The 25,504-nt window shown below is 47.0% G+C and overlaps 1 protein-coding gene across 2 annotated transcripts in view; it reads left to right on the top strand.

The window, feature by feature from the left end:
• Positions 1-19,104: 19,104 nt before the first annotated feature.
• The window catches only part of TMEM72 (transmembrane protein 72), a 31,988-nt gene continuing 25,588 nt past the window's right edge, over positions 19,105-25,504 (top strand). The window contains exon 1 of one of the 2 annotated variants that reach the window (XR_011649072.1): positions 19,105-19,754. Coding sequence is in view for 1 of the 2 variants with exons in the window: in XM_058299197.2 (XP_058155180.1) it covers positions 19,685-19,754 (70 nt within the window). In the remaining variant the exon portion in view is untranslated. The remainder of the gene's footprint in view (positions 19,755-25,504) is intronic. The other variant, XM_058299197.2, reaches the window with a different exon arrangement.

Below are 25,504 nucleotides of genomic sequence, written 5' to 3'. Positions count from 1 at the left end.
GGCGGGCGGAGTACTGAGCTTGGATTCCTCTAAAAATTCTGTTTTACTTGTTTGGGAATGTCATCAGGGCAAGGGAAGATCTTTTTGTTGTTGTTGTTGTCTTTTTTTAAAAAAAAGGTTTATTTATTTTTATTTATTTCTCTCCTCTCCTCCCACAGTTGTCTGCTCTGTGTCCATTTGCTGTGTGTTCTTCGTGTCCGCTTGCATTCTTGTCAGTGGCACTGGGAATCTGTGTCTCTTTTTTGTTGCATCATCTTGCTATGTCAGCTCTCTGTGTGTGCAATGCCACTCCTGGGCAGGTTGTGCTTTTTTGGCATGGGGCGGCTCTCCTTACAGGGCACACTCCTTGCATGTGGGGCTCCCCTATGCAGGGGACACCCCTGCATGGCACGACACTCCTTGCATGCATCAGCACTGCGCATGGGCCACCTCATCACACAGGTCAGGAGGCCCTGGGTTTGAACCCTGAACCTCCCACGGGGCAGGCAGATGGCTCTATCAGTTGAGCCAAATCCACTTCCCAGGAAAATCTTAAAGTTCCTCAAATTCACTCCAATGTGTTTCCACAGTTAGGAACCACTTCCTTAGGTGAAAGTACCAATGACTGGCTCCTACCACAGGACATTCTGATTTCATTAGTCTGGCTTTTAAACTGGGCATTAGGATTTTTTTAACTCCCCAGATGATTCTAAGGTACAGAAAAGTGCAAGATCCATGTATTAGATGATCTTAGGAAGAGAGTCTGAGAGTTTCATAAAAGTAAAGGACCCTCTTCGGGGGTCAAGCTCTCCATCCTGGGGATAAGACTTCTGCTGGAAGGCACCCTCACAGGCAGCGAACCCTGCAGCAGGCATCTGAGAGCTCAGGCCCACTACCTCCGTGGCTCTTCTGCTATGTTCCCACCTTCCTGCACCCCTATCTGAGCTGAGTGCTCTGTGGGCTTTCTGGGCTCCCAGGGGACCCTGCTGGAGGATTCTGGGTTCCTTTTGGTTGATCCTCTGGATCATGTTACCTTTGCAGGTTATTAGCATCCTGACTTCTGAGGAAATGGAGTTCCCAGTCCTCTTGGGATGCCCTGGAGGGCTGTGAGGCACCAGCAGCCAGAGGAGGGGCCTTGGTGGTGGAAGTGCAGTGCAGAGAAAGCCTGGCCTGCAGCCCCCCTTATGGACAAGCCCAGGACCAAAGTAAGGAGGGAGGGATGGTTTTCCTGGAGCAATGGTTCTCCAACTTTAGCCTTCATCAGAGTCACCTGGAGGACTTGTTAACCCACTAATTGCTGTGTCCCACCCCCAGAGTTTCTAATTCAGTAGGCATGGAGTAAGGTCCCTAAACTTGGATTTCTAACAGGTTCCCAAGTGTTTTCATTTCCTAGTCCACTCCAGCAAATACCATGAATTGGGTTGGCTTAACCAATGGGAATTTATTACAGTTTTAAGGATTTAAAAAGTACAAATCAAGGCATCATCAAGGCAATGCTTTCTTCCTGAAGACCAGCTACCTGTGATTCTTGACTCCTCTGCCAGCTGACAAAGCACATGGCAGTGTCTACAGGTTGATCTGGGTTTCCTTGCTTTCAGCTTCTTGCTTCCAGGACTTTCTCTCCCCACCCTCCCACCCCCACCCCATATTCATTCTGTTTATAAAGACTCCAGTAATAGGATTAAGACCAATCCTCAGTGAGGTGGGTCACACCTTAACTGAAGTAGCCTCATCAAATGGTCCTACTTACAATGGGTTCACACCCACAGAAATAGATTAGATTTAAGAAGATGTTTTTCTGTGGTACATATGGCTTCGAACCACCATGCCAGGTGACACTGAAATTGCTGGTCTGGAAAATATCCTTGAACATTGGGTCTAAACACTATTGCTTTCTACCAATTTCTTGTGCTTAGGTTTCCCACAAAATCTTTAATAGAAGGCAAGCATGCAGATGAAGGATGGAGTTTAAGGCAAGGAGATTAATCCTCCTCCCCAAGATGTCCACATCCTAATTCCTGTGAGTTGTGAATATGTTATGCTACATGCAAAAAGGGAATTAACGTTGTGGGTGAAATGAAGGTGCCAAGATAGGGAGAATCCTGGATTATAATCACAGTGGAGAGCCTTTCCCATCTGAGAGAGATGAGATGAGAAAAGGAAGAAGGGATGTCTGGAGTGTGAGAAGGACCTGACCACATTAATTTGTCCACAAGGAAAGGACCACAAGCCTAGGTGTGTGGATGTCCTCTAGGAGCTGAGAACAGTCCTCAGCTGACAGCCAGCAAGGAAATAGAGACCTCAGTCTCATAACCAAAAGGAACTGAATTCTGCAAATGGCTCTTCCCCTAGAGCCTCCTGAAAAGAATGCAGACTTGTCAACACCATAGCCTTAGCCCAGTGAGAATCACATTGGACTTCTGATCTACAGAACTGTAAGATAATAAATGTGCGTGGTTTTAAGCTGCTAAATTTGTGGTGATGTGTTACAGCAGCCATAAAAAAAAAATTAAAAAAAAAACTAATACAGAGAGGACAGGAGCAAGGACAATAACTGTAACTAACATGTAGCGTATTTTACTGTCATCACCACGGCCCCACTGGTTATAGACCTAGGAACTTGGGATCAATGAGAAGCAAGAACTTTAGGGCACATGTGTTAAAGAGGCAGCTGAGACCTCAACCCAAGACTAAGGGTGGAGGGTGTTTCTTTGCTCAGACCCAGCTGCATGCCAGTCTGCAGAATACCCCACACCCATCATGGAGCTCCTGCAACATTCATCCCCACCCCCAACTGGCTTTACCTCCCCTGACTCAACAGTTGCTCTCTGGGCTCAGTAGAGAAGGATGGACAAGGAGTCTTCAGATTTCATCTTCTATTGGCCTTAAGAATACAAGAAATTTGCATGTATGTGAGTATTTCCTATGGATATTGATCAACAGGCAGGCTTCACGCTGTAGTAGAAAATGAAGGTGATGCCACAGTCCATCAAAGCTTATGGGATACAGGGGTGCTGAGTCCTTCCAGAAGAAAGAGTACTCAGAGAGAGGAGCAGGAAGTGTGGTCCTGGCTTTGACATTCACTGTGGGTATGTTTCCAGATCCCTCTCCTGAGATTGGTTCCCTGTGTACACAGCCATCGGGAGCCCAGTGGAGCTCCATGATTCTTTGATTCTACATTTCCCAGGTCCCATGTGCTGCTTTTCATCCCATCTGTGCATTGGTGCTGTTCCCCCAGTGCCCAAGGCTCCCAGTAACCCTTCTCCACCCACTGTCCAGTCTTGGACAGCCCTGTCCTCTTGATTGTCCTAAATCCTACACCCAATTCCCCATCCATGGAATACTGACAAATTCAAATTGTGGTCAGTTTGTCACTGCCCACTGCCCCCTACCCTGGGACCTTGCAGGATACTCAAGTGGGCTGAGCACATTTACTCTCCCACTAAAGACAGGCTTGGCTATGTGGCTTAGTCGATCTGTAGAGTGTTGACAGACCTGACATGAGAAGACCGCTTACATGAACTGGCACCACTTGGCTGTCCCTTGCACACCTCTGATGGCCAGGGGAAGGGTGTGCGCCACATAGCCATTGCTTTAGAATTGGAATATGGGACAGACCTGAACCTCACCCCAGCCTGGATCCATACCCACCTGGATCTGCATCCCAACCCAAGGCAGAGCTCCCCACATCCAAGCCAACCCCCATACTTTCGAAAAAGAGAGCTAAATTTTTTTCATTGCAATCCACCAAAGTTGGAGTGATGTTTTACTCAGCATTTTGCAGCCCTAGCTGACTAATACACTACCTAAACTCACATGATATGTGACTCGAACTCCATCTACATGCATAGTTGACTCAACCCAAGAGTGGATTTTTCTGTCCAAATACTACTGAGGAAAAAGAGTGTTTTCCTTACTCAAGTTTACACATTAGTGCATTGGTTCACTCCTCTTTGTTTAGTCAAATTCCCCTGAGTGCTGATTTGACAACATCCAATGATAAACACCCTCTTCTCCTCCTTAAAACCCTTCATGAGTTCCCACTGCAACTTACATATCAACTCCTTACTGTGTCCTCCAAAGCTCAATGTGTTGCAATTCTTCCTATTTCTCTGACCATGCCTTTCTCCAGTTCCCAAAACATTGGCTCTTGCTGGGGATTGAATCATGTCCCCATCAAAAAAGACATGTCCAAGTCCTAATCCCCAGTCCTGTGGATGTGAACCCATTTGTAAACAACATCTTTGAATATGTTAAAATAAGTCAGGGTAGGGACTCTTTTGTGAATAGGATCTTCAAAGGTCACCTTTGAATGAAGCCAAATTGAATTGGTAGACCTTAATTCATATTACTGGAAGCCTTATGCAGAGACAAAGTTCGGAGGTAGGCAGTCAGAGAAAGCTACAAGAGGAGACCACGTAACAGAGACAAAGAAGCAAGCTAAGGAATCCCAGGGATTGTGGCTAGCCAGCACCAGAATTCTACTGACTCTGGGGGAAAGCATGGCTTGTCAAGACCTTGATTTTGAACTTCTAGGCTCCAGAACCATGAGACAATGAATTTACTTGGTAAGCCAATAATGGTGTGGTATTTGTCATAGCAGCATTGGCAAACTAAGGCAATTCCCATACTCTCTACCACACGACCTTCTTCTTCAAGGTTATCAGGGTCTTGCCTTTGCTTTATCTTACCTTTGAAACACTCTTAGGCCTTATCTTTGCATAATTGCGATCTTAGATAACTCCCTTTCAGAGAGACTTCCTTTGCCAAGCTATGAAGCCTCCCTGCTTCCATTCCCCAGTCACTTCCCTTTTTTTATATATTTCTCTCCCCTCCCTGTCCCCCTCCCCTCCCAGTTGTCTGCTCTCTGTGTCCATTCACTGTGTATTCTTCTGTGTCCACTTGTATTCTTGTCAGCTGCACCCGGAATCTGCATCTCTTTTTCTGTTGTGTCATCTTGCTGTGTCAGCTCTCCGTGTGTGTGTGTGGTGCTATTCCTGGGCAGGCTGCACTTTTTTTCGCACTGGGCAGCTCTCCTTATGGGGCCCACTCCTTGTGTGGGGGGCCCCCCTACGTTGGGGAGACCCCTGCATGGAACAGCACTCCTTGCATGCATCAGCACTGCATGTGGGCCAGCTCATCACATGGTCAGGAGGCCCTGAGTTTGAACCTTGGACCTCCCATGTGGTATGTGGACTCCCTATCCGTTGGGCCAAATCTGCTTCCCTCCCCAATCACTTTCCATGACGTTTACCCTTGCTTATTTTCTTTATAGAATTGATCATGACTAAATGTTTTCTTCTTGGTTTTTGTGGTGGATCAAATTGTGTACCCCAGTTTGACATGTTCTTGGTCTTGATCTGCATTCTGGTTGGTATGGACCCCTTGTAAATGAGATCTCTTCAATATATTACTTCAGGTAAGGTTTGATCCATCTAAATCAGGTTGGGCTTTAAACCAGATTACTGGGGTCCTTTATAAGCAGAATAAAAGACAGACAGAGAGAAGGGGTAAAGCCAGATCCCAGAAATCAACAGAACAGAGAAGAGAAAGGAGAAGATGCCACCACATGCATTGCCATGTGGTAGAAAAGTCAAGGAACCCCAAAGATAATAGACCAGGCAGAAGATACCAATGCAGGAATGAATCAAACCTTTTAGCCTCTAAAACCATGAGCCAATAAAGTCCTATTGTTAAGTCAGGGTATTGTATGGTATTTGCTTTAGCAGCCAGGAAACTAAAACAAATGTAATGTTTATTCTCTCTTTTCACTCTAGAATGCATTCCTTTGAGGGCAGGAATTTATCTGCTTTGTTCTCTGTTGTGTCACACACACTTAGAACAATGCCAGACACAAAACAGTTACCAGTAAATATTTATTGATTAATTCATGATATTGTACAGCTTTCTAAGTTTGTTTCCATGCATTTTAAATAACGAAAATTTCCAAGCAATATTGCCCTCAATTTATAGGTGAAGCAATTGAGCCTCATTCTAATTAAGGGATTTGCTCGAGGTCTCACTGCAAGGTAAATGGTGAAGATACAATTTGTACTCAGGTGTCTGAATATGTATCGGTGAGTGCCCCTTCAGAAGATGAAGGGCACAGTCAATGAAGTTTAACTGAAAAGAACTGAGTGGAGGGAGTATTTACAGAAGTGCGAACAAGATTAAGAAATCCCATAAGAGGTAAAAAGTACCCAAGGATCATAAGAACAATAAGTTGTCACTTCCTCAGCCTCAAGGGACAAGTGGAAGGGGTCTACCATGAAACAGTACTTTTTAACTGTAGAGGTACACAGCCACCACCGTGATTGTGGCCAAGCAGGAAAGAAGGAAGAAATGCCCAATCTCTCTCCCAGTCTCCACACTCCAATCTCCTGCTGTGCCTTCCAGAGACAAAGGAGTCCAGCTGATTCAACCCATGGAGACAGCCTCCTAGGACAGAGAAGGGTGGAGAGTGAATCTGGGATGGGGGCCAAGGTGGGCAGCAAATGAAGGCTATCCAGACTATAACCCAGAGCAACTTCACCAGCAAGTCATACAGGATCAGGCGGAGAGGTAGAAACAAAGTCCATGCCCTGTCCTCCTCAGTAGCCCACTCCAGGAGGAGAAGAGGAACACACACGTCAGGAGCACCCACCCAGAGCTACACTGGCTCAGGGCTCTATATGCTGCTTCAGAAACAGAGCTCAGGAGTTCGGAAAAAGAAGACATCATTTGGGCTACAGATATCCTGAGAAACTTCCAGAATCTTTGGCAATTCAGTTGGACCAGGTAAAACAGGTGAAAAGTCAACTGGCAGAAACTGTATATGGAAGGAGCCGAGCATGAAAAGGAAACAGAGGAAAAGCGAGAGACTGGCTGTGGTAGATTAGATTAGGCACCCAATTTAGACTTTTTTTTACACTTTTTTGTTAAAGTTAATAGATCACAAAGAACATTACATTAAAAAACATTAAAAAAAAACATAAAGAACATAAGAGGTTCCCATATACCCCACTCCCCTCACCCCATCATTTCTGTAAAATATATTTTTTTGAAGATACATACATCACCAAAAAAATATTACATTAAAAAATATGAGATTCACATATACCCCCCACCCCCCACCCCACTCCTCCCACACCAACAGCCTCTTCCATCATTGTGGCACACTCATCGCACTCGGTGAACACATTTTGTAGCTGCTGCACCACATAGATAATAGTTTACCCTGTAGTTCACACTCTCCCCCAGCACATCCAGTAGTTATGGCAGGAACTATAAAGTCCAGCATCTGACCCTCAGTATCATTTAGGACAACTCAAAGTCCCAAAAATGCCCCCATATCACATCTCTTCTTCCCTCTCCCTGCACTCAGCAACTACTGTGGTCACTTTCTCTACCTCAAGGCTACAATTTCTTCTATTACTAGTCACAATAGTTTTATAGTAGAATATCAGTAAGTCCACTCTAATCCATATTTTATTTCACCATTCTGTGGACCCTGGGATGGTGATGTCCACTCCACCTCTAGATCAAGAGGGGGCTTAGATTCCACATGGATGATGGATGCAATTCCTCTGCTTGCAGTTGTTGGCATTCTTGATGTGTGGTGGTTGACCATCTTCACCTCCCTGTTAGCTGACCTGGATAAGTCCCATGAACCAGAGAGTAGGAGTCACAACTCTGCTGAGGCTCAGGACCCAGCTGGCACATGGGCAGTCCAGAGATTCAAGTCCCCTGAGTATACACCATCCCTAGCACCAACCACAGGTTCAGTAAAAGTAGACACATTCTTAACCTCAGCCAGAAATCAAAAGTCAGCAGGAATCCAGAGAGAAAGGAGAATACATCACCATATGCATTGTCACACAATGCAAAAACAAGAAACCCAAGCATCGCTGGTCAGCCAGAACACTACCAACCCTGCAAGGAAGCAAGCCTTCTAGACTCCAAAACTGTGAGTCAGTAAATTCCTGTGTTTAAACGAACTCATTCTGTGGTATTTGTGACAGCAGCTAAAGCAGAACTAAGACACTGGCTTCCATAGCTAAAAGCATACAAGTAAGAAACTGACAAAGAAGGCAGTCAGGGTGAGGGGCGTCATCTCATGGAAAAGGATAGGTAGGCATACCCATTGCCCCAGCATGGAAGCCCTTTACAGAAGCTCTAAAAGGTGCCACCTAACCTCACCTGGAAACCTCCAGTAATGGGGACTTCACCATCCTCAAGGCAGTTTGGTTTGTTAGATAGCTCATAGTATTAGAATTGCTGGAACGTTCCCAGCAAGGAGAGAAAGAATTGGGCCTAGTGTGGTGAGGCACGTGGTGAATCTTCAGCAACAAGGCTCAGTATGAGCACTGAGATGGAGCAAGGGACAGAGCTCCCTGCAACCACACAAAGACTTCCCTAGCCCTTGGCCTCTACATGGGCAACAGCATGGCTAATATGGATCACCCTTCCAGCAAAATTCAGTTATGCAGATGGCATGGGGCTGGCATAGTCCCATGCTAAATTGATCCTCTCCATCACTGAGGCCTTCACATTTGTGGCTTGGCATGTTTCCTAGAAACCACTTCCTCTAAGAAGCCTCCCTGGATCAACTCAGCCAGGTTGTTTCTCTTTCACAGCATTTGATTCATGCAGAATTATTTTGTTTTTAATTGTATACAGCTTCATTCTCTTCTGAAGTGACTATCAGTGGGCCTTTGGGACGTAAACACTCTATACACTTTTGTTGACAGGATGAATGGTTCCAGGCAAACTGGATATTTCTAAGTTACAAATCAGTCATTTAGCAGCATGCACATTATAAAGCTATTCTGGTAAGAAAATGTATGGTTTTTTTCTGTATATGTCTAAAAATATATATAAAAAGGATATGCTGTAAGATATTACCATCTGGACTGGGGCACATTTTCTTAAGGTTTATCCATGTTTCTTCTTCTATTTTCTCAAAATAAATCAAGCAAAGTGTTTTAAGTGGCAAGAAATACGAAGAGTCTTACAAAAACAACAAAAAGCTGTCCCCTAGTCCACCCATTCCTCTCTCCAGTTCTACTCTCCAAAGACAAACATTTTCAACTCCTCTAGCATTTTCTTTTGATGTTTACCTCCATATTTTTAAAAAATGTATTCATGCTGCAATTTTTGACTGATTGACTATAAACATTAACTTTTGATTTTCCCATCACTACCCTACCTCCCATCTTCTTAAAACATATATCTTCTAGAGAAGTATTTTCTCCAGTTCTCAGAAATGTTCTTGTCTTTGTTTCCTGGCTGCCATAACAAATATCACACAATGGGTTAGCGTAAACAAACAGAGTTTACTGGCTCATGGTTCTGAGGGCTAAAAAATTTGCTTCCTCCCAGAGTCAGTGATGTTCTGGCAGCTGGGCAACCCTTGGGTTCCTTGGCTTTTCCATCATATGGTGATGTCCTCTCCTTTCTCTTCTGGGTTCTGTTGATTCCAGCTTCAGGCTGCTCCGATGGCTTTCTCTTCTAATGGCCTCCAAGAATAGGATTAAGACACATCCTGATTCAGTTGGCCACACCCTAACTTAAAATAACATCTTCAAAAGGGCCTATTTACAATGGGTTCATACTCACAGAAATGGACTAAGAGCGCATTTTGTTTTGTTTCTCCCGTGGGGTCCATACTCAACCTACCACAGACTTTGATACTTTTATCTGCTCTGTTTCTTGTTCTCTCTTTCTGGAACCCTTTAGGTCACTAGATGGATTTTGTGAATTAATCTTCCAGTTTGAGTTACCTTTTCTCTCTCATCTTCCTTTCTTTGCCTTTTTTGTTCTGCTTGACTTTATCTTCGACAATTCTATTGTTTTCTGTTTGTTCACCTTGTTTTGGTTTGTGTTTATTTTGATTGTGGTTTTTGTCATTTTTGCTTGTTTTTAATTTTTAGATTCTTGTTCTGTTTATTCATGCATTCTATCTTTATTTTACAGATATGATATCTCGTTTCTCTCTCAAGAGGCTCATTACAGGGTTTATTATTTTATAAGTTTTCCCATGTCTCCAATAATGTCCATACTTCTCTCAGAGTCCCTTTTTTATGTTTTGTGCTTGCTCCTCCAGGTTTGGGGCTTTCTTCAAATACTTGGTGGCCCTTAGCTGTCCTCATACCTAGGAGGAGGCACTAAAAAACTGGCACAGTTTATGCGTGTGTTTGCTGATGGGAATTTCAGGGACCTGTGGGTTTCATCCTAGGTGATCCAACTCTTTGATCCTTCTCCCCCCCAAAAAAATTAGTATCTGGGCATTCCCTGAGCCTATTCCCACTGTCCAGGAAGAATCTTCTAGCCACTTACCTGGGGATGCAGGTCGGCCTGCTGATGTTCTGGAGACAGAGGAAGGAAAGGGGCGGAGGCTCCCACTCTTCAGTATGAGTCTGGCTTTAATGTCCATTGTCAGTCCTCTGCTTCACCGAGCCTCCCAAGGCCCAGCACATTCATTTCTTCTGGAAAATAAATCTCTGGTCTCCATTAGATGGAGTGGGGGGATGGGCAGAAAAAAATGGGTGCGAGGGGACAGGAGTCTCCAGATCATGTGGGATTGGAGAAGGACCTGAGAGTCCAATGCTCTATATACAGTGTCAATCACTGCTCCACGGTTAGCTCCAATCCTGACCTCCGACTCCTTGGTTTTGAGGACCTGGGTGATAAGCCCCTTGGGGTTTGTAGGGTGAAGCACAGGAATAACCTACTACCAGCTAGTAAACTGACCCTTTCCATGTTAAAATCAGTAGCCACTCTCCCATCCTCTTTTATTTGAAATCCCTGTCATCATCAGTTGTCCTTGGGATGAATACATTTTCCATTCTCACAACCCCTTTTGGTGGAAAGGGGCCAGAGGCTTGTTGCTAAATAGCCATCCTCATCTGGAAGTCCTTGTGTTTTCAGAAATAAGCCTGTTTATTTCCCCAGTAATATATATATATCTATTTCTCCAGTAACGTATATAATATATAAGAAAAAAATAGATTTTCAGTTTGTGAACTACCCGTTGGGTGACAGTGGGTGAGTGAACAGAATGAAATGAATAATACATGATTTTACACTAAAGAAGTTACAAATGATGTTGAATTTTCTGAGGGGATTCTCATCTTTTACCAACAGAGACTTAGACATCTTTTGAGAATAAATTCAAACCAAAAAAATCCAAGAGTATTTGTATATACCATTACTAAAAGCACTGAGATGGAATGAGAAATTGCAGCTTCCCCTTCTTAATTTCACAGTAATTTCATTCTGGTCACTTTCTGGGAGTGCTCAGTGAGGCCCCCACAAAGGATCCTGCATGTTCCTTCCCCTGGGCCAGACCCCTGCCCACCTGTCATTAATGAAGAAAATCCTTCCTCCCACAGCAGAGGAGAAGCTATCCACAGTGACTAGCCTCCTTGGACTAAAATATTGCTTCCTCCATATGTTGGAATCACTCCTGGGATGGGGGGAGATTTAACCTCCTAAGTCTACGAACCTGGGCAGGTGTTTAGTCTCACAGTATCCCCAAGGAAGACTGATGTCAGAGACCAATTTCTAGAAATCTGCAACCGTCAAGAGGGCAAGATCCAGGGAATGTTTAAAATTACTTCGGCTACATACAGTAAATCTGAGTTACAGCAGTTCCTTCCGAGAGACGGAGCCCCAGGGACCTCTAGCCAGGCAGGGGCAACTGATTGGCATTTGGATAAAACTTGTGCAGCAAACCAGGTGGTCCCTGTGTCAGCCCCCACCCACCGTGGCAATCCTTCACCCTGTCAGCTTTCTTCTCTTTCGAGGTGGCTTATTTGAACTAGAGTTCAGGGTAATAAAGACCCCAGCTTCAGTGATCAGGAGGATCAGAAGGGTCCAACTGTCTTATAATAAATACCAAAAAATCCATACCTAAAAGGTGTGGCATGTCCCCTGCTCACACTGATCAACAACATCAGAGCTGGAATTTGCCCCCAGGAAATCTGTCTCAAGACCACTGCTGCATCCCCTCTGCTGGAATCAGGAAGCAAAAATGACAGCTGGTAAAGTCTTCATCTGAGCTGCAGGAAGAGCAAAACTAGCCTGCCCATGCACTCCTCTCCTCCCCTTTCAGGAGCAGAGCTCTCACTCAAGCCCACCCAGACCAATGCCCAGTAGACACCCAGCAACTCCAGCTCCATGTGATCCAAAGAGCTCTTAGAGAAACTTAACATAACCCAGTACAATAACACAGTCCATCTCCTTTTTCTGGGAACACAAATACTGCAGAGACCCTAGATTCTTCCTACACTGTGAGGAAGGAAAAGCTGAATGCATCTAACATTGAGCAAGAGGAAAAGGTGCAGGGCAAAGATGTTTTTGCCCAAAAATGTATCTGCTACTCTGTTACTCAATTAGGTTTATGGCTTTTCCTTCTTGTTCATTGACTAAACTGATCCGAGAGAACTGACATATAAATAAAGGGTCCCCCTTGGACACCTCCTCCATTATTCAAACATCCACCGTCCCTGAGTCCAAAAGTCTTACCACCTGCTGGGAGACACCAAAATTCCTTAGGCAACTCAAATGCAGTGTGTTTATGCCAGGGGAGCTTGGAGAGGAGTGGGATCCGGCAGGAGAGATCAAAAAGAATTTATTGAGGAGGTGATATCAAACTGGACTTTGAATAATGAGTATAGTCATGAGGAGGGCAAGGAGAATATTAAAGAAAGAGGAAGAGGAGGAGGAAGAAAAGGAGAAGATGAAAAAGAAGAAAAAGAAGGAGGAGACAAGATATTACAGAGAGAATAACATGAGCAAAGGCAGCATGGAAGAGTATGTGTGGTGCAGCTAAGGCTGAAGGTGTCCCGATGGTGTGGAGAAGGAAGAGGGAGAAGTGAGGGACTGGAAAAATGATGAGGCTGGGAAGGAGTCATGGGCAGCTTATGGAAAGCCTGGCATTCTGGACTAAGGAATTCAGACTTTATTCTTTAGCCAAAGGAAAATCTTCAAAAGTATTTGACAGGGACATGACTTGTGAAGATTTGCAATTTCAGAACACAACTCGAGCACCAAGGTGGAGGCTGATGAAAGAAAGGTGAAATTAGAGGCTGGAAGAACTGTTAGGAGACCATAGAGACAGTGATCTGTGTAAGAAATAGCAAATGACTAAATTGATAAGATAGATGCAGCAGAAGTGAGGAGGTTGTTAAGGAGTAATTATATAATTGGCAGAACTAGGGAAAGAGCACGAGGAGATGTCAAAACCAATTTTTATGTATCTAGCTTTGTTTACTAAAGGAATAATGAAGCTAGTAGCCAAAATGCCAAACTCAGATTAAGGAAAATAATTGAGGTGAAAAAAGATATGTTCAGTTTGGAACATACTGAGTTATAGGCAGAGTTGGCCAATGGACAGGTAGAAATTTAGCTCTATAGCTAAGGAAAAGGGGCTAGGGACACAGGCCTTGACCAGGAATTATCCTCACACTGGTATTACTCAAGCCATGGTATTAGAGAAGAAGAAAAGATAATGGAGAGTAGCCAATAGAAAAAAAGGTTAAGAATGATGAATTAGTTAACTAAGACTGCATAACAAAATATCCCCAACTGAGCAACTTAAAAAAATTATCATAACACGTAGCTTTTGAGAGTCACATATAAGGGAACAGTTTAGCTGGTTAAATCTGGCTCACAGTCTGTCATGAGGCTGAGGTCAAGCTATAAGCCAGGGCTGCAGTCATCCAAAGGCTTGTCGAGGGCTAGAAGGTCTGCCTTATTTATTTATTTATTTATTTTTGCTTGCAATATTTTGTTTTATTTTATTTTTTCCTTTTTTTCTTCTTCTTTATTTTCTTTTAAAATGTTACATTCCAAAAATATGAGATACCCATATAGCCCCCACCCTACCCACCCCACCCCTCCCACATCAACAACCTCTTCCATCATCACAGCACATCCACTGCACCTGGCGAATACATTCTAGAGCACCGCTGCACCACATGGACAGTGGTCCACATTGTAGTCTACACTCTCTCCCCAGTGGGCCACGGCAGGACACACAACATCCAACATTGTTCCCGCAGCACCACCCAGGACAACTCCAAATCCTGAAAATGCCCCCACACCATATCTCTTCTTCCATCTCCCTACCCTCAGCAGGCACTGTGGCCACTTTCTCCACATCAATGCTACAATTTCTTCCCTTACTAATCACAATAGTTCCCCAGAAGAACACCAGTAAGTCCACTCTAATCCATACTCTATTTCCCCATCCTGTGGACCCTGGGATAGTTATGTCCAGTCCCCCTCTACATCAACAGGGGGCTTAGATTCCACATGGATGATGGATGTAATTCTCCTGTTTGCAGTTGTAGGCACTCTTGGCTCCCTGGTGTGGTGGTTGACCTACTTCACCCCCCTGTCACCTGGCCAGAGTAAGTCTAATAAACCAGATCTGCTTTAAAACGCACATGGCAGTAGGCAGGAGGCCTCTGTTCCTTGTTATATGAGCCTCTCCAAAGAGCTGCTCAAAGCACAGCAGCTGACTTTCCTCCCCTTCCAAGAGAGTAATCTAAGAGAAAGAAAAAGACCAGGATAGGATCTTTTATAGCCTAACATTAAAATTGACATATAACCACTTCTGCCATATTCTGTTGGTCACACGGACCAACCCTGGTAATACCGTGGAAGGAAACTACTCAAGGATATGAATACAAAGTGGGGGGAGGGTTATCATTGGAGCCTCTTTGGAGGCTGCCTACCATAGATCACTAACATGGAAATAGCAAAGAAAGAAGACTCAGGAAAGAGCACACAGAAAAAAGAAAGTACACAAGTCCTAATACAAGTAAGAGGATTAACAAAGGACAAGGTCTTAAGGCAGGGTCTTAAGGAAGGGGCAGTTAACAGTTTCAAATGTTTGAAGTCCAAGAGCAACTTGAGCTGACGAAGCCAAGCAGTGAATGAGCATTGGATCTGGTGAGCAGTTGTCAGACCAGCCTTGTCACAGGGAGGCAGAAACTGGTAGAAGCCACATTTTAGGACAGAGAGAACTGAACAGAAATGTAGAAATATGGAAGGGGCATAAATGTAGACCACTTTCAAAAGTCTCAGCTGTGAAGGGGAGGAGAGAAATCAGCATGAGCTTTGCAGGGGGAAAGCAGTGTTGGGCAAAACTTGGATCTTGGTTGTAGACCTAGTAGAAGGAAGAGGTGGAATGGAAAGTTTGAAGAAATGGGATAGAGACTGTAACTGATGACTCAAGGTCTCAGAAGACATAAGAGGAAGAAACAGAAAGCACAAGTGAGAAGTTTTACCCTTCTTCCTTTAATGGCAGGGAAGGACAGGTAAGTGTGAGGATGCAGTTAGGGGGTTGAAAGGCTCAGGTCTGAGGGTCTCCATTTCCTTCTTACACTGATATGAGGAGAAAGGAGAAGGTATGAAGAGGTCAAAGGCTTGGAACAGCTCTGGGACTTGTCTCCAGGGACAGGCACTTGCTTTGAGTTATGCGTATGACCTTCTACTACTTTGAGGAAGCTGCCTCACCCCCCAGGACTGAAGATTAGCATAGACCCACATTTCATCTTTTCCTGACTTCTCAAGCTCCCCAGAGTCACCCTGGGCATCTGGAATTTTTATACTGCTATTAATGGTGCACAATTTATGGCCCTCCCATCAGGCCAAGGATGTCTGGGAAGCATCCATGTATAGCAGTAGAACAAAAACTATAGGCAAAGGTAGAGGAGAGCCTGGTTCTTGGGGCCACTCGTTCCCATCAGCCACCATCAGAAGGCAGTTGGGGAGCCTGCATGGAGTTTGCCATGGCCCCCAGGTCCAGGAGTGGCCAAGCAAATCTCCAGCGGTTCCCACACAAAGCCCTTCTGAATGGTCTGCCCATGGGCAACTGAGAAGGTCGCAGAGAGGGCGGGGCTCAAGACCTTTCTGGAGTCATGGTCCTGTCATTTCTTTTCTGGGCAGTCTTGAGCAATTGCACTTAATGCCACATAACTCTGCTTTCTCCTCTGTAAGATGAGAATAATAATAATATGGTTTATATATAGCACCTAGCACAGAGCCTGGGAGGCAGTTAATGTTTCGAAAGCACTAACCACTATAATAATCCTTGACATCATCACCATTTTACACAGTCCTGGAGGCAGGACCTTTTATTGCCTGGGGATTATTGTAAGTCTGTGGAGTCAGCCTGTCTTTCTATTGCCCCAGCACACAGAAGCAAAATGGTAGATTAATGCTCACCATGAAAAGCTACTGTTCCCATTGACCCTCATTCTCCATGAGGTCAGAGACCAGGCTGCAAGAGAATTTTGGAAATTGGTCCAGCACATGGACTTATGGGGTAACCAAACTGACACGGCTTGGCTTCACTTCCTAGAGTTGGAGCTATACCAGGTGCTTTGAGGCAGTATATCTAACTCTAGCTCTTAGACTATCCCAGTGAGATGTTCTACAGGCCCAGTTAACAGAAAAAGAAATCAGGACAGAGAAGGGGTAAGGAATGCACAGGTTGCAGAGCTGTGAACTGGCATCCAGGGAACCTGGCCACGTGGTCAGAAGAGGAACCAGGCAAGGGAGGAAATCCCACCTTGGTCCTTTTGGATCCCAGGAGCCTGGTGAGAGTCATGTTCTAGAAGCAGCATGGCATGTCTCAGAGCTGTTGTCTGGATTCTTTCAGGAAACTCAGACAGCTAGACTCACAGACTACCAGGTCTGGGTCCTCCAATCGGTCCTTGTGAATGGCCCACTGTGTTCTCACCCCCTCCCAGAATGCATGCAGGCTCCAGGGGGCTCATTACTTCCAGAACTCCAGAACAGCCCATCCTCTCATCAGGTAACCAATTGTTAGAACATCTTTCCTTACCTTGAGGAAACTTCCTCCCATAACTTCCACCCATTACTGCAGTTTGGACTCCTTGGACACAACAGAAATGGAAGTTTGACTTTCTCTGTGCAATATCCATATCACACCATTGTTGCAAGCAACAATGTCCATAGCACACTCCACTGCACTCATTGCTGTAATCTGTGACTCCCTTTTTGTCATCGGGGACACTTTCTCACTCTCTTTCTGCAAGTTCCTGTACCCCTTACAGCCACCCACAGTTCTTTGCCCTTCTCTCAGGCTTTGCACCTGCCTGTCAGAAGCGGAGCATCCTGGGCAGTCCCACTCATTTCTCCAGGTAATGTATCTTCTCCTTTCTCTGATCCCATTTGTGATTGCAGGGTCAGAACTGGATATCTGGGCCAGTTTCTATTTTGGAGACTCTGTTCCTTGATTCCGGGCAATCTTTACTCTGAGCTCTTAGAAGCCAAAGGAACACAGTGGCCCCAGTCAGACATATCCCTCCCCCATGGAGCTCCACAAATGGGCTTAATAGTAACAGACAGGTCATCAGCACTTCCAGAAGCTTTTTTGTGGTTTCTTCATAGAGGGCCTTCTCAGGGTCAGATGACTGAAGGGGTTCTTCCACAATTTGTTTTTGCAACAGCCCCTATGTTCCTTCCACCATCAGCCCAACATTCCCTCTCTCATCCCTCTTAGGAAGGCAACCTGATGGTAACATGGGACCCCAGGGCTTGACGAACACCCCTCACCCTCAGTCTCTCCGGCTCACAGTCTCCACTGAGGCCAGTGCACAGGGAAAAACTTCCAAGGAGGCAGCTGTAGAAAGAACTGCATTCAGTCCCAGCCCACTCTGTCAGCCAAAATGCTTTCAGCTGTAACCTAAAACCCACGGTTAACAACAGGGAAACGTCTTGGTCACGTGGCCATGCTCTGCGGCTAGGGCTAGGGTTGCTCCAGTGTTGAGCAGTTACACAGCATAATAATGTCATCAGGTGCTACAGTCTTTTCACCCCGCGGACTCTGCCTGCTGGTTGTGCCCTTTGCCCCGACCCTCTTTATCCAACCCCTATATCCACCCCTTGGAAAGGGGAGCAGCGCTGCCCCCCAAGCACATCAGCACTTGCTCTTCCAGGTTGTGGACCCAAATAGTGTCGCACCCTCATTCCTAAACCAAAGTCACCAGGAGGGAGGAGGCTGTGATCACACCCTGTAGACTGAACTCCTTCCCACCCACCAAGGGTTGCAAGGAGACTCAGAAATTAAAACTAAATTAGCTGCTGTTGGCAAGGAAGAATGGGTGGAGTGCTGAGGGGTCAACAGAACTTTCCAGCCAGCTTAGAGAGAATAGGTCACCAAGCAAGTAGAGGGGAGAAGGGGCAATAAAGGGAAGACATGGTCTGTTTACACCAGTGGGCACACAGACCCTCCAATACCAGCACTGGGGGAAGGGCTGGGTACCAGGGAGGTGTGTGCATGTCCAGTTGAAGGCTTGAACTGACAAACAGTCTGCTAACCCAAGAACTAAATAAGTCACATCATACATTTTTAAAACTCGACCTTAAAGATCAGATTAGCACAAAGATTATTTAACTCGTTCAAGGGAAGAGCTAACAAACAATCAAAAAAAGAAAGAAAATGCTAGTCTTTATGGGATGCCGTGAAATCTTGACCAATTTGGTCAATCAAATTAAAATGGCAACAGGATCTATTAATTACTTATGAATCCTTAACAAAGTTTTTTTTAAAAAGCAAGCCTGACAATTCCTGAGTTTTCTGTTATATTCAGGGTATCTTGCCCATAATTTGTTTGGTTGTTTTTTGTTATCCATTGCATGTGAGCAATAGTAAGGACTAAAGATATTAGAAAAAAATATATGAGAGGAAAACTAAAACTTGGCATCCTTCAAATCCACTGTGCCAATTAGTAAATTAAGGATTGGTTAAAAAAAACACCAAAAATTCCCCCCATTATCCAATTTTTGAGGGTGAGATCCTGGGTCCAGCTTAAATAGTTTGGGAACGACCAATCCAGCCCAACATTATCATTTATTTCCATCAAAAGTCACAAAGACTCACAGGTAGCTTTGGATCTCCCCAAGGTCACCCAGTTAATTGTTGACATGGCAACCCTCCTCCCCAAGGGTCATAACAGACCCCCACATCCCACGTGGGGGTGCATGTCAGGAAACCAAGGGCAGTCCACCTGTGGCCTGGGCCTGGGCTAAGTCCAAACTCTGGTCTGAGTCCAAACCTGCCAGAGACGGGCAAAGCTTTCTAATCCACCTGAAGTAGAAGAATGAAGCTTGGAACTCATTTCAAAATGTGTTTCTGCTGGTGATTTAAAGACACATCCATCCCCCAATCCCACTGGCCCACCAGCTCAGACCTCCAGTCCCCTCCAGGGACAGATGCTCCCCTGGCAGGTGCCAGGTCCAGGTGTGCCCTTCCCTGCCCTGCCCCGTGAGGAAGGGCCCTGGCTCCCTCCTCAGCTCCCTCCCCCATCCAGAGACAGTTAATTCCCAGCTCTGAGCTGCACCAGCCCAGCCCTCATCAGACTGGTCTCCGGCTGCCCTGCAGTGCCGGGGCCACGGCAGCTCCAGGCCGGGCCAGGGCTGCTCGGAGCAGCAGGGACATTCTTCCAAGGTAATGATTAAGCTGAGTGCCTGGCAAGGGCACAGGCGATGAAGCCGAGAAGGTGAGCCCGAGTCACACCTCGGCGAGACTGTGGCGGCCAGGACTGGTGCGGGAAGGCAGGGCCCTGGGGCTCCAGGACCTGCAGCCAGCAGCCACAGCCCCCCGCCTGCCGAGTGGCATCTGAAGCATCTTGGGGCCTGAGCCTCTGCTGCGTGACCTGTGGGACCCTGCCCTTGCCCTGGCACCATGAAGCTCCCGGGGTTCTGGACTGGGCTGGAATATACCTGCCGGCTCCTAGGCATCACCACTGCTGCAGGTAAGACTCGCCTCACTACCACCAGCCCCAGAGCACCGGGCACAGCAGACGGGGCTGCAGAAGGAGGGAGCCAGCTGGCTGGCGCATGGGCAGGCACACCTGGCAACACCTGTCCTTCCCTTTCCTTCCCGCCAGCCCATCAACACAGCCGGGCAGGCAGCAGCAGGCACACGGGTAGGGGCTCCAGGGCTGGGTGCTGGGATGCCTACTGCTTTCTCTCTGCTTGGTGACGGACTCGGGGTCCCCACCTGTGGAACTGAGGCAGTGGGGTCTGCCTGCCACCTGCGGAGGGCTGTCATGAGGCTGGTGGTGAGATCGTAAAGTGCTGGCCTGGGGTGCCCAGCTTTGCTGTTATGAAATGGTAAGCTGAGCTCATCTTGTGTTACTCAAACCACAGCCCTCTGCAGGGAGAGAGAGTTCCCAACGCATGGAGCAGGAGCCAGACGGCTGGGCCGGGAGGCGGTGGGCTTCCCTCAGGCGCCCTGGGACCCCATTAACAGAGAGCACTGTAGAACGCAGGCCCCCTCCCCAGTCTAGGGCTGGAATGTGGGTTCAGAGGGAAATGGACCCAAGCCTGGGCTTTCTCCACACGGCGCCTGTCCTCCACCCAGCTTGCTGGTTCAGCTGGAGGCTAGATGGTCAGAAGCAGTGCCAGCCCTGATCCCAAGCTCTACCTGTTCACTGCCTCAAGGGACCCGTAGCCCCTTGCCCTCAGCCTAAGCCCTTAGCTCTGGGCTCCCCGCCTCCCTCGCGGACCAAGGAAGATGCCTGCACTGCTTATTAGTCTTGCCCTGCTGCACGATGAAAGCTTCCACGTGGGCCTGTTGATTGGGGAGGGTCCCCAGGCTTGAACTCACTCTCTGCTGGTCCCAGCCCAGGCTTGTCAATTACCAGGTAGGTGTCCTGGGGTCTGTGCAGTGGAGATAACTGGACCTGTCAGCCAGGGTGCTTTGGAAAATCAAGGATGCAAGGACACAGTACAGCTAAATGGAAAAGACTGTAAAGATCTTGGGGAGAGGCCCCGTGACACACACCCAAGCCTGGCGGGGATCTGAGTCATTTCCAGCAGGTGCTGAGCTGGGGCCATTGGTGGGGCTGCTGAGGGGGTTCCTCCAGCATCTAAGCCAGTCAATTTGGGTCAGGAAGGGCTGTTAGAAATCACTCAGACCCACCCCATCCCCTTTTATGGGATGCAGCAACCGAGCTCCTAGAGGGAAGGTGACCTTGACCAAGGTCATGCCACAGGCCTGATTTCCATTAAGTCCAGGCCTCTGGCCAAAGCCTACCCTGCACCCCAGGGCAGAGAACCCTGCCCAGTGGGCACCAGGAAAGCGTCCAGAGCCTCTTCGGAGGACCCCATGTGGATGAGGGATAATGGAGTTCCCACTCCCGCCTCCCTCTGAGCCACCTTGTCAATATCCACCGACGCCCCCAACAGCCCATCCTGGGTGGTGAACGTAACCCTAAACAGGGCTCACCTTTCTGGGGCTCGAATCCTGTCCTCCACTGTGGCTCCTGGCCCACCCCCCTCCCCCAGCCTTGGTTTCCAAAATTGTTAAGTGAGCCTCTTCAGCATCGGGTATTGCAAAGGCCACTCACCAGACGGTCACACTCCACCCAGAGCTGAGGGCTGCCTCCTGTCGGGAAGCTGTTTAAAGATGTATATGTCTACCCTGCTAATGCATTAGCTAAAGATGTTTAAGAGTCTGCTTTATCTCAACCAAAGGGAGGGTCCGTAGCTCCCCTCCAGCGACTGGTGCATATTGATCTTAACCACAGCCCTTTATCTCTGCACAGAGGGCTGCTATATCGATGTGGAGGGATGGGTCCCACCTCTTTCTGATATCAGATCCAGGCTAAAAATAGGCGGCGAGCTCCCTTCTAATAGCAGGCTTCCAAATCATTTGGAAAGCTTGGGCTTTCTCAAGTGCTGGGGGAGAGTGGGAAACTAAAGAGCTAAAGAGGGGCTTGGGCACCCACAGGCAAATCTCAAGTTTCTTCCTTCCTCACTGAATTCCTGGCCTCTTTCCAGTGTGTAAGATTTACAAGCTCCTTATTCCCCTAAGCCTCTTTTTGGTTTAAATATTCTGTTGAGAAGTCCGGGCCTCATTTGCAGGAGCCTTGCTGCTAGCCAGGAAACAAGACTTGAAACAGAGGCTGAGCCTTTTCAAAGACCTGGGATGTAAGGTGGCACCTTGTGGGGAGGGCGTGGGCTCTGCAGAAGCTAGACCAGGTGCCTGGGCACCTGCAGTGGCACCTGCAGGGACCAGCCACCTCTGAGAGGCTGTGGGCCTCTAGCCCTGTGGCCTCTGCCTTTGACCTGGCTGCAGAAGGATCCAGAGCTATTAGGGCGGAGGTCAAGGGCACCAGGACTCTGGGGGTCTCCGTCAGGACCCAGGGCCAGTAGCTGAGCCTCAGAATGCCCTGGAAAGTGTCCCGCTGGCTGATCTGGTCCCCTTCTCTCTGCCCAGCTCCTCAGGGTGAAGCTTCCTGAGGGCTGTGTGTCCAGTTTCACTGCGGACCCTCCAAGTTGAGTTTCTCTCCACTGCATGCCCTGTAGGACTGTTCCTGCCCAACCCTCAGACCCAGCCCCTCACCCCTGGTGGTTTAGGGGCACCTAACTGAAAAAGTTTCTAAAATTAGAAAATTCTGTCCCTTTGGACCAGTCATGAGGTTTCCAAGTCATCACAGGCTATCCCCACTCAACCCATCCCTGCCCCAGCCTATTGTCTTACACTTGCATTACCTGCTGGGCCAGAGAAGGCATTGAGTGTGCATGAGAGGGCATGAATATGTGTGAGCGTGAATGTGTCTGGGTGTATATGTGTGTGCATGTGAGCATGTGAGTGTGTGTGTGTTGAGTGTGTCTGTGAGGGTATGTGTGAGTGGGTATGAGTAGGTGTGTATGTGCATATGTGTATGCCTATGCACGAGTTGTGTATGTGTTTGAGTGTGTGCCCCTGTGTGTGTATAAGTCTGTGAGTGTGCATTTTTGTGGTCTTTGGGTGCTTCTGCTGCTGATATAGGGCATCAGGTGCCACCCAGAGATGCTGACCCAGTGGGGGAACTTCAGATAGAGTGTTGGATGCTGGAACACCCATCAGTCCAAGAGGGTTCTTGCTGTGTTCATCTGAAGACAGGGTGATGATGTGCAGAGTTAGACACTCTGGCCCCAGGGGAGGCTCAAACTGGAGGAAATGGGTCTTAACTGGGATGGGGGAGCACAAAGATCCAGGGATTTCACCCTCCATAAAATGAGGAAAAGTCCTGTCATATGAGGCTGGCCCCCATTGCTTTTCTTGGAAAGCAGGATTGGCTGCCCTGTGACCTACTGCAGGCCTCTCTACACCCGAGGATGAACCTTGGTAAACCTCCCCTTCCCCACAGCTCAGCCCCTGCCCCTCCTGCAGGAGCCTCCAGCAGAGAATGGAGGAGGCCCCTGGACTCAGGGCACATGCTGTGCCCAGAAGGCCCTCTAGAGAGGGAAGGGAGTCCCCAAGCCCTAAGCCCTGACCCCTGGAGCTGAAACCCTGCTCTGTAAGCTGTGTCCTTGCACAGGATGGGCTATGGCCTCCCCCAAAGAGATTTGCCCAGAAATGTCTCCGGACCATTTTTAGGGAGGTCCCCCAACTTTCCTGAAAGCAAAAGGGACTCAAACTTGAGGCTGCTCATGAACAACACTTAAGGTTTTTATCACTCTCCACCCAAGCTCTGGGCAGTAATGGCTAAAAATGAACATTATTATTTGAGTATTTACTGCAGGGCAAACTTTGTGCTGCATGCATTAAATATAGTATTTCATTTAATCCTCATTGCTACACTCTGAAGCATCATCATCCTCGTCCCCATGGGAAAGCCAAGGCTTGGTGGGGTGAAGCACCTTTCAGGAAGCATGAGTAGAATGGATGACTGCCTATTCCAGAAACCTCCGTGCCCTTCACCGAAATGTGGGCTAAAGAACATGTGTCTCCATATCTTGGTGACCGAGGATACAAAGCACACTGAGGGTACCAGAGCTGCCTCTGTCATTCTGCCCTCTTGCCCCCACCATCAGTCATGCTGACCAGAGCACATATCTTGGCAAGGATGAACACAGCTACATTGACATACACAGTCAAGCATCGAACACCTCCTAAATTTAAAGACACTTCTATTTGATCCAGCTGCTCATTCTCTGTCTCTGAGCTTGCCATACAAGCTTTACTGGCACTTACATGACCATCTCCAACCAACCCATCCCTAGACCCCGTCTGGAGACAGACACATCTGTACACATTTCTAGAGGGAACAGGCACAGTAGGATCTTCCATCTATGGTCCAGACATGCATGGCTGACAAAACACTTCACATCTTGCTGTAGTCCCACGAGTCTGGGAGTTCTGGAGTGCTGAGATTAGCCCCATTTTGAAGACAAGGAAATGGGCTCAAAATCTTTACATAGCTAGCAGAGGTCACATAGCACAGGAGGCCTGGTGCTAGAACCCCAGGCTGCCAAGTCACACAGCAGCGATGCAGTAGAATATCCATGGGCTATTGGCATGCAGCTCCAAAGAAAAGGGGCACAACAGAGCCAATGAAGAAATGAGGGGATTCAGACAAAGCTGTTTTGAGCAAGCCCTGACTGTCAGGCTAAAGTGCTCTTTGTCACAAATCAAGCACTGTGTATCAAACTGGAATCACTCAGGGGGTTTGTTTTGTTCCAGGTTTTTTGACCCATTAACCTGCCTCCATACATAAAGGACAGAGCTGCATTCCAATCACCACACTCCTTGCACACTCCTTTCAAACTGGAGACTTGGTTTATTAATATAGACTAAGACAAAGGAAGCACTTAAAACCCAGGTGTGCTATTTATGTTTAAAAGAGTATAGCAAATGTATAGTTTGACCCTAACCTTGGTCAAGGCCTTAAAAAAAAAAAAATTAATGCTTCTGAAGCAACCATCTTGGGCCCTCCATGCTAATTTCCACCCCTCTTAAATAGATATCCCGTGACCACCCCCTGCCATCTAAGAAAGTATCATGCACTCCTACTCATATGCAGGGAGATTGAATACCCGTGCACGACCACATTGTTCTCAGATAATCCAAGTTAATGTTAACTGTTTTGCTTCTGCAGTCTCTGATGGTCCTACTGAGTAAACTGAATATCCCTTCTTCTGTTCCACCCCCCTACCATGAAAAATAATTTGACTAGGTGCTAGCATGTCTTTCTTTAATCCTTTGTGTCCATCTTCTTAGATTTAGGACAACAAATCCGGAACTCTGCTTATAATTCATTTATTCAGGAACCAGCAAACAGATCTGGGTTTGTGTCCTTCTAGGTGTATGGCCTTCAGCAAGTCACCTAACTTCTTTAAATTCCAGTTTTCTCATCCACAGAGAGGAAATAATAATTATGCCTACCCTCTGGGGTTGTAAAGATTCAGTAAAGCAATGACTAACGCAGTAATCTCCAGGGCACATAGATCATAGAGGACAAAACAGAGCAAAGGGACAACACAGGTAAGAGGGTTTGGCTCTTCTTGTGGGATGGAAAGAAAAGAAGATAAAAGGAGCAAAACAAGATATGGCCCACGAGGCTAGAAAGGGAGTCTCAGTTTTCTGGGTCTGCCCTAACAAAGCGCCACACACTAGGATGGCTGAAAACAGGAATGTGTGCTCCCATAGTTATACTTCTCAAGAATAAGAGTCCAAAATCCAGGTGTCGGCAGGGCCGTGTTCCCTCAGAAGGCTGTGGGAAGAAACTGT

The sequence above is a fragment of the Dasypus novemcinctus genome, chromosome 6 (assembly GCF_030445035.2).
Source record: "Dasypus novemcinctus isolate mDasNov1 chromosome 6, mDasNov1.1.hap2, whole genome shotgun sequence".
NCBI lineage: Eukaryota > Metazoa > Chordata > Mammalia > Cingulata > Dasypodidae > Dasypus > Dasypus novemcinctus.
Note: the sequence above shows the minus strand (reverse complement) of the source record. Positions and strands in the feature narration are given on the sequence as shown.